This window comes from Orycteropus afer, unplaced genomic scaffold (assembly GCF_000298275.1).
Source record: "Orycteropus afer afer isolate SDZICR_OR568_19922 unplaced genomic scaffold, OryAfe1.0 scaffold00006, whole genome shotgun sequence".
Lineage (NCBI taxonomy): Eukaryota > Metazoa > Chordata > Mammalia > Tubulidentata > Orycteropodidae > Orycteropus > Orycteropus afer.
In genome coordinates, this window is record NW_006921593.1 from 21,139,687 (window position 1) to 21,148,989 (window position 9,303).

The 9,303-nt window shown below is 55.1% G+C and overlaps 1 protein-coding gene across 1 annotated transcript in view; it reads right to left on the reverse strand.

Annotated features, from left to right (window-relative positions):
• Positions 1–8,076, reverse strand: part of ASB1 (ankyrin repeat and SOCS box containing 1) — a 14,587-nt gene extending 6,511 nt beyond the window's left edge. Inside the window, exons 1-3 of the mRNA XM_007943522.1 lie at positions 8,004–8,076; positions 3,752–3,893; positions 1,476–1,778 (exon numbers count right to left, since the gene is read on the reverse strand). Of these exons, the coding sequence (XP_007941713.1) occupies positions 1,476–1,778; positions 3,752–3,893; positions 8,004–8,076 (518 nt within the window). The remainder of the gene's footprint in view (positions 1–1,475; positions 1,779–3,751; positions 3,894–8,003) is intronic.
• Between the last annotated feature and the right edge of the window lie 1,227 nt (positions 8,077–9,303).

Below are 9,303 nucleotides of genomic sequence, written 5' to 3' on the forward strand. Positions count from 1 at the left end.
TGTGGTCCGTGAGCCCTAAGCTCGTGTGGCCATCGCACCCAGCAGAGAAGGCGAGCGTGCCATGGGAGGGACAGCTGGTGTGAGAACTGGTAAAAAGGCTGGAGGGTGGTGGTGTTTCTGACTTTTGTCTCTTAGGAAACAGCTCTGGGCTTTTGCTGTTGACTCTTCTGTCTCCTCCTTATAAAGCTGGATGAGGTCAGAAGACATCACCCCCACTGCCCCCACGCCCCTTCTGTAAGGTTGACTAGTGTCCCCAAAAGGCTGAAGGCCTAACCCCTAGTACCCATGAACATGACCTGTTGGGAAACAGGGCCTCTGAAGATGCGATGGGTTGACACAAGGTCACACTGGAGCAGGGCGGGTCCTACTCCAATACGAGTGGTGTCCTGATAAAAGAGGAGAAGAGAGAGAGGGAGAGGAAGAATTCCACATGAAGATGCACCTAGGAGCCAAGGAACGCCTGGAGCCACAGACACTGGAGAGACAGGGATCACAACAGCGAGGAGAGATTAACAGATTTCTCCAAATTTAGGGCAGAAGAAAACAGTGAAAGAATGCTTAAAAAACAGAATCTGAGTAATTTACTTTAGGCTAATTTGTTACACTCTGCATATAAAACACCCATAGTTTTATATGGTTTCAAGCACCCACAACAACATATTCAGACATTAAAAAATAAAATCTCAAAGCTCCAAAATAGGAACTAGATGGTCCAGATTCTCTGAGAATATACTAAAATCAGGAACTTACAAAAATCTACCTGAAAACTTTTTCCTCTGTAAGGACAAAGAGAAAATGAGCTTTGATCACAGCTATTGAAAAAATACGGAAAAATGTTACAAGGATGTGGGCAAAGCTATCCTCAAAGGCAAATTAATAACCTTGGAAGTTTATATTTTTAACTAAGAAACAAATGAATTAACCATTCACCCCGAGAAACCAGAAAAAGAAGAGCAAAAGAAACAAAGAAATAAAGATAATGACAGACATAATGAAATACTAAAGATGACGAGAACTAGGGGGTAAAGCTAAGAAACCACTCTCTGAAAAGACCATGAAACAGATGCTCTAAGGAGCCTGCACTGAGAGGGAGGGAAGGCAGGCAGACTCAGGGGCATGTAGGGTGCATGGCCAGAGTGGGGTGGTGGATGTGGGGCACATGGGGTGTGCGGCCAGCACAGGGCAGTGGACATGGGCTGTGGAGGACATGTGGCCAGTATGAGGCAGTGGACATGGGATACGCAGGGCATATGGCCAGTGCGAGGTGGTGGACACGGGACATGCGGGGCATGCGGCCAGTGTGGGGCAGTAGATGTGGCCAGTGCGGGACGATAGACACAGGGCACATGGCCAGAGTGGGGTGATGGACATGGGGCATATGGGGTGCGTGGTCAGTGCAGGGTGGTGGACGTGGGACCCATGGGGAGTGTGGCCAGTGCTGGGCAGCGATGCTGACCAGGCCCAGGTGTACTGACCTGATGAGCGCCTTCAGGATGTCAGCCCTGCCCACGCGTGAGGCATGATAGACGGGGGTGCTACGGTGGTGCCGGCTGCCGTTGGGGTCTGCGCCAGCTTCCAGGAGGATCTGAACACTCTCCAGGTGCTCATTCACCACAGCCACATACAGGGCAGTCTGCCCCTTGACGTCCACCAGGTCAACCTCCGCCCCCTTTCGGATGAGAAAATCCACACAGTTCCCGTGGCCAGCGGTGGCCGCGATGCGCAGTGGCGTGCAAGGGAGCCAGCCGCAGCACCAGACAGACTTCTCATTGATACGGCTGCAGAAGGAACACAGAGAAGCCAGGCTGTGAGGGCAGCCCTGGGATGTGGACCAGCTGCCCTGCCCTCCCACCCTGGTGGCGAGAAACAGACCTGGAGGCTCCCACCGGCTCTGGGACGTGTCCTCACAGGCGTACCCCACTGAGCTGCACTCAACAGGCAGGGACTGCGAGGCCTGTGTACACACTGACTGACGCACTCCAAGATCAGAGCTCAGACCTCCTCCCTGTGGTCAGGAGCGTGCCTCTCTCCGCCACGAGGGCACTGCAGGACAGTGGACACCACACAATGGAGGTCTGAGGTCAGGGGCCCAAGGCCCCTTCACCAGTGAGCACCTGAGAAGGCCCAAGGCTGGGGCCAAGGGACCACTGGGACAGCCATGCAGAAACCCCTGACAACATGGGGCCACCCTCCTGGCGACAGCAGCAGAGGGAAGCTGTGCAGACCAGGCCTGGTGTCAGTGCAAGCAGACCCTGAGACACCCGCTGGGGTGGTTCAGTTTATATGTCAACCTGGCTGAGCCTGGTGGAGTGGCTGGGCAGCTGGTGGTAGTTAGTCCCCATAATGAGACTGGCAATCAACTCCATGGTGGGATCTACCACAAGCAGCTGAGTAGCTGCCTTTGGGATGTGGTCTGCTTCCTGTATATAAGCAGAAGCCTTGGGAATGGTCTCCAGCTTATGGCACGCTTGAACCCTGCATGTAGCTGTGTCGATGTGCAGCAGCCTGCCCTGCTCTGCCGACCGTGGGACTTACAACGGACTTGAGTTACTGCCCTGCCGTGTGGTTTGGTAACACCACAACTGTGCCATTTTATTTGTCAACCTTGGGCCTGCTAGCCTCAGCAGCTAGTAGCTGTCTAAGCGAAGAGATGCCTCAAGCTTCAGTGGGCCGGAAGCAAGAGGCAGAGCCGAAGCCCAAGGCTGAGGGACTTTCACACAGCCCCGAGAGCCTGGCACTTTGAACTTGGACTTCTAGCTTCCCGAACTATAAGAGAATAAACTCCTGTTTGTTAAGGCCATCCCATTGGTGGTATATTCTTGGCAGAGCGGCACTAGGGAACCAGAACACCTGCCAAGGCCCACCACATGCCGAGTCACCAAATCACCAACCAAGCAAGGCACACGCACCCTCTTCAAGCTGCAGCTCAATACCAGGCTTGGGCTCCAGGAACACCCCGGGCACCCTCTCCTCAAACAAGCCCGGGGCCTCCTGCAGCTGGGCACAGGCTTCCACTGGCCAGGACAGCCCAGGAATATCGCCAAGGACTCAACACCAAAGGCAACCAGCCGGCTACCGCTGCATTGACGGTGACTCACAGTGACCCCACGTGCGTGAGGACTGGGCTCCACTGGGCCTTCGACGGCTGTGACCTCACAGAAGCACAGTGCCAGGCCTTTCTTCCACAGCTCTTGGGTGGATTCGAACTCCAAACTTCCAATGAGTAGCCGAGCACAAACTGTCTGCACCACCCAGGGACCAAGGAAATAAAAAGCAACCAAAAATATCAAGAAATGGGGAGACCCATGAACCGGAGCATGAGGAGAAATGAGAAACAGTGCTTGGAGAGCTGTGTGAAGGTGAGCGCTTCAGTCCACTGTGGCACCTGCAAGTTCAACTAAGGGTGTCACGGGCTTCAGTCATTCACGTTTAGTGGCCCACCCAGCTGATGCCTCTGTGTGACAATCCCTCCCGGGCACTCAGGGCCTCTGTTTATACTGCTGTCTGCTGTGATGGAATGTGTCTCTGTCCCACGTGGAGCCTTCTCGTGAGAAGAAAGGTGGCATGACTTTCAGCACTTCTCCTCTGCCTACCCACTGCCACTGCAGTCCTAAGGGGAAGTAAACACCGGCCAAGCATGGAGGGGCCTTCATCTGCAAGCCCGAGACAGTGACCCCCCCCCATGGAGGGTCCAACAAGGCGGCCTCAGCAGCGCCGACCTCCAGGGCCCAGGACCCAGTGGTGTGCTTACCTCCGGTAGCTCTCCTCTTCCAACAGGTGCCTGAGGGTCTGTAGGTCCCCAACGTAGGCTGCGTCATGGAGCCTCGTGTCCCCACACTGCTCCAGAGGGTGGTCACAAAACTGGTCCCTCAGCCACTCCTTCAGATTCCGACCTGCACTGAAGAGAGGGGCACCGTCATCTCGGGGAACCTGCTGGGGCCCAGCCACCCTCAGGAAACCAATCATCTAGAGCTCTGAAAAGGCAGACACTTCCCTTACGAAGCCAGCACAGTCGACACCAAACCTGACAAAAATGACACAAAAAGTTGAGGAGGGGAGGGGAAATGAGCCAACCCATTTAATAAAGAGCCTCAATAAGACAACAGCAAATTGAAATCAAAACCATGCACCAAAAATCCACCCTCCGATCACTCAAATCTATCCCAAGAGCTGGGCAGCTCTTCCCCGGGGGTATCCTGAGTCCCCCCCGAGGGGCTCATCTTCCGGCACTGTATTGGGCAATGCTCCAGGGCAATTCATCAAGTTTTCCAGTAATGTATCAGACAGTGTCTCACTGCCATTCACGAGGTTTTCACCAGCCAGTGCTTAGAGAAGTGGATGGCCCCCCGTCCTTCTTCCCAATCTTAGTCTGGAAGCTCCGCTGAAACCTGTCTACCCTGGGTGACCCTGCTGGTGTATCAAATGCCAGTGGCACAGCCTCCAACCTCACAGCCTCGCACATGCCACCATGATGTGACAAACTGACAGACAAGTGGTGACCCAAACACATAGAAATATCTTAATCTTGGGAGAAGGGACACAGCCGTCTCCTCCATTACAAAAAGACTTCTGGCAAAATCCCCCAGCCTACAAACGCTGCTCTTTGCAACAGAAGACTCTCGCCACCCTGGTGTGGGTGATGACCACCGGGATGTGTACCTAAGTAACAGCTCCTTGGGAGGACACTTCACTGTACAAGTTATACTTCAATAAAAAGGCAACCTGAGCTATGTAGAAAGCCAGGTCTACGGGACGAAGGTGAGGGCAGGGGTGTTCGGTGGTGGAATTCTCGCCTCCCATGCAGGAGGCCCAAGTTCAATTCCCAGCCAATGCACCTCACACGCGGCCACCACTGGGCATCAGGGGAAGCCTGTGTGGCACTGTGAGGCTCAGCAGCTGTCACAGACTAACCGGGAGAGGGCCCTGACGACCCACTTGCAGAAGTCGGCGAGAGCGCGATGATCTGATCCACAACTGACCCGGGGCTGGCGCAGGACCGGGCAGAGTTTCCGTCCACCGTGCACGGGGTCGCCGCGAGCTGTAGGCCAACTCGAAGGCAGCTGACAACCACAGCAACGTAACCAAGACTAAAAAGCTAAGAACCAGTCAGACCGTGAGCAACGCAGAAACCAGGTCCCGTTCTTGGATGAGAAGAGTCAATCTCACGGATGTATCCAATGGACCAAATAAACGAACAAGTTTGACAGCTCTCTTTGGGATCTTGGCTTCAGATGCTGCAAAAATACCCTAAAGTTTATTCAGAAATATAGAAGAGACTAGCTTTTCACTTCTTGTCTAAGAGTGATGAGAAGTAACTGACAAAACATTCTCCCAACAGAATTAAAAATCAATTAATTCAAGCCGAAAGAACAGTCCAGAAAGACCGCAGATAACTAACCTAACACAAGGAAACAGGTCGGAGAGCCAGCGAGGCTGGGACAGCATACAACCTGTGGTTTGTACCCTAAGACACCTACTTGAAAATAACTTTGTTCCTCACCTTTCCCTACAGCCCAAAATGGATTCTAGACAAATGAAGGGTCTTGTATAAACTAGACAGGTGCAGAAGAGCATGAGCTCAGACTGCCTAGACGCCAGTCCCCACTCCATCACGTTATACCAGCAGGAGACCAAGCGTGCAGTCGCAGCCTGTCATTGCTACTCCGGGATGGATCCCATCCAGGTGCTACACTTATCATTAATCACTCCTTGTCCTCCAGGACCCAGCAGTCTTAGCAAAGTAAGGTGCAGGTGACAGGCATGTGGGTGGGGCAGCAAGGGTTCACAAACATGGGGTCACACATTGATCCCACATCTGGAACCTGCAGCAAGTCAGCAGGCTGGTGTCTTGCCATCCCAGTCCCCCCTCGGTCAGTACCAGACACCAATCCAGTTTAGCTAAGTTGCCTTCAACTTACAACCCTGTGTGTGTCAGAGGAAGTCTACTCTGTAGGGTTTTCAGTGGCTTAGTTTTTAGATGGAGAGTGACATGTGTATCTCTGGGTGGACTACTGTTTGCACTACCCTACAAAGCAGAAAAAAATAAAAACAACACACTGCCTTTGAGTCACATCCAACTTGTAGCGACCTTTCCTTGGGTTTCCGAGGCGGTATCACTACGGAAGTAGACTGCCCCACCTTCCTTCCAAGGGGTGGCTGGTGGGTTTGAACCGCCAGCCTTCTGATTAGCAGTTAAATGCCTCAGGCACTGTGCCACCAGCGCTCCCTGCACTACCCCATAAACCAAATAAAAAAAAAACCACTCACTGCTATCGAGTCAAATCCAACTCAAAGTGACTTCCATTGGGTTTTCGAGGGTATAAATCTCCACTGAATTAGATCGTCCCACATTCCCTCCATAAAGCAGCTGGTGGGTTTGAATCGTTGACCTCCTAGTTAGCAGCCAAATGCCTTATCCATCATGCCTTGTAATCACCCCCTGATCACAATTACTGTGGGGGGAAGACCCAAGTGGGGGCGGGTAAGACGCAGAGGGTGTGGCCAACAGGTAAACAGGGGCCCAGGGCCTTTCATGGAGTTCTCAGGTGGGGCTCTGTTTGCTGGCTTCACTTCAAGGGTCCCTGATTCAGCTCCATGCCAGCTCCCCTTCTCTGAAACTCCAGCTCCAAAAACAACTCGAAATCTCTGTCTTTCCGCCCAGCTTCTCAACAGGTGCAGCGCTTAAAGCACTTGGCTGCAAACTGAAAGGTGAGCGGCTTGCACCCACCAGCTGCTCCTTGGGGGAAAGATGTGGCCCGTTTCTGCAAAGGTTTCTGCCATGGTCACCTGATGGGGTACCACTGCCACTCTGGAACAGACAGCTGCTACGAGTCGGAATCAACATGATGGCCAGGAGTTGGGGTTTTGGTCTCCAGAGACAATACCAACTATGCCAGGATAGCACTTAAGCTTTAACCAGAAATCTGTGGCCGCTCCATCCCCAGGCCCACCACACACGAAACAAGCCAATACCACAAGCGGGTTAAGAAGCCCTGCATTTAGGGCAAAGCCAGTTTCTTCCACAGGATGGGCCTCTGCACCAGAAAAAGCTGTCAGGGCTCCTCTATTTCCAACCGAACACCTCATAGGACATGCCAGCCCAGACCCTAAAGGTCCTGACCATCCCTGATCCAAGTCAACACCAACCCCAAACCCTGACTCGCTCTTACTGACGCAGCCCCAACGGGACCCAGCAAACAGATCATCAGTGAACGTGTGGGATGGACGGAGGAAGCTCCGAATTACGGCCCGCGTTGGACAGCACTTACAGGCGAAGTCCTGAGCGCACGGTGGCGTTCGGTTCCCATGGTTAAGTTCAGAGAGCACGCCAGGCGGGACTTCCGCCCACCAGGGACCTCTCCTCTCGCGGCCTCGGAGGAAGACCCTGCTGGATTCTGCGGTAAACAAACTCTCTCTCCCTGCGGCCTCTTTTGTTCCCCGAAGCCCTCCAGGACTGGGAACTCCCCCAGCCCCCTCCACTGCCACCGAAAATCTAGGATGTGAAAGACTAACTTCGCGGGCAAACTCGTACAGCAGGCATCATTCCGGGGGAGACGCACCCCAAAACAGACGGCTATCTTGGGCGGTGGGCGTAAACCCCCCCAGCTGCCTAAACCCCGCCAGCTCAGGGCCGCCTCCTCTGCCGGCACCAGGGCCCTGGGCACGCTGTGTCACTGACAGTGCGCTGGCAATGGCGTTATCGCTGGCCCTCGTCTGTGCAAGGACCGGGTACCCCGCGCCCCACCCTGGGCTTGCCCGAAGAGGCGCCATGGGGAAGGTGCCTGCCCGTCTGGGGCCGCCCTAGATGCTCCACGTTTACTTTTAAAGTTCTGCGCTAACGGGCTGCCGGGTAATGCGACTCCACGAAAGAAAAGCTGCCGCAAGTGTCGCTCCCGAGAAGCCGACAAGCGGGCTCCTAACTCTGCCGGGCCGCCCCGACCACGGCCGGCTCCGCGGACCGCAGCCCCTCGCTGCGCACACGCTCCGCGGCCAGCGCACGTTACCTGCGGGCCCCGGCCCGGCCCCGGCCTGCAGGCCCGCCTCGGGGCGCTCCTCGGGGCTGCTGCCCTCCGCCATGGGCACGCTGGCCTCGGCGCGTCGGCAGCTCCCTTCCCAGCGGCCCTAACCCGCGCCGCCGGTCGGTCGGTCGGAAACAGCGCGACCGGCCACTTCCGGAGCCGCGAGGGGGAACCAGTCGCAGCGTGAGTTCCGGCCGGCGGACTTCCGGCCTGGCGCAGGGCGGGTTTCCGGGCCTTCGCCCTCACAGGCGCCGGCCTCCCTCTGTGAGAAGCAGGGGTGAACCAGAGCCGGCTCCGGGAGCGCTGGTCGTGGTGCGCGCTGGGCTGGGGGGCGCGGGCTGCAGCTGTTTCTCCTAATGCAATGGAGGAGTCTGGGAAAACACGCCCAGCCGAGCGTGGGGCTCGGGCGGAGCCTAATTTGCATGCTCCTGGGAACGCTGGTTTACCCGCGGGAGGGGCGTGGCCTTCGCCCTGCGTGGGTGGGGCCGAGAAGGGGCTGGGCGCGGTGGAGGCTTCCAATCCCGCCCGGCCCGCTGAATCCTAGCGGGTTGTTTGGGCCTTATCTGGAGGTCACGGCTGGCACTGGTGTTGAGACCAAGCCACAGGCAAAGCTCCTGATAAACTTCATGGTTTTGTGGTTCCTCCGGAAAAAGCAATTCCTGTTTTTGCTGTAGATTAACTCATGGCTTGGGCAATGGTCAGCGCAAGTAGGTAAAAGGGTACCTTTTTGGTGAAAGACGCGCCCCCGCGTGGAGCACTAGTGTGGGAATACGATGTAAACTTTTTCAACAGCACGCGCTTTCAGCGTTTGTATACGTGTAACATGCAACAAACCCAAAAGCCGAACTCGCCACCATCAAGTTGACTCCGACTCATAGCCAACCCTCTTTGGGTTTCCAAGGCTGTAAATCTTTACGGAAGCAGACGGCCCCATCTTCTGAGGACCTTTTGGTTAGCAGCCAATTGCCTTACCACCACCAGAGCCCCTTAACATGCATCTAAACTGGTGATAAAAGGAGCTTGGTGGCACAGTGGTTAAGACACTCAGCTGCGAATCAGAAAGTGGGTGGCTCAAACTCCATCCGCTGCTCCTCCGGAGAAAGAGGAGGCAGTCTGCTTCTGTAAAGATTGACAGCCTTGGAAACCCTGCGGAGCAGTCCTACTCTGAGTCAGAATTGATTTGATGGCAGTGGTTTAGGTTTTTTGGTCACCTTACCTAAACATCCCATACAACCAGCAAAGCACTCGCAGAGGGCAGACAGAATCAGGTGGGATCCCTCCGTCT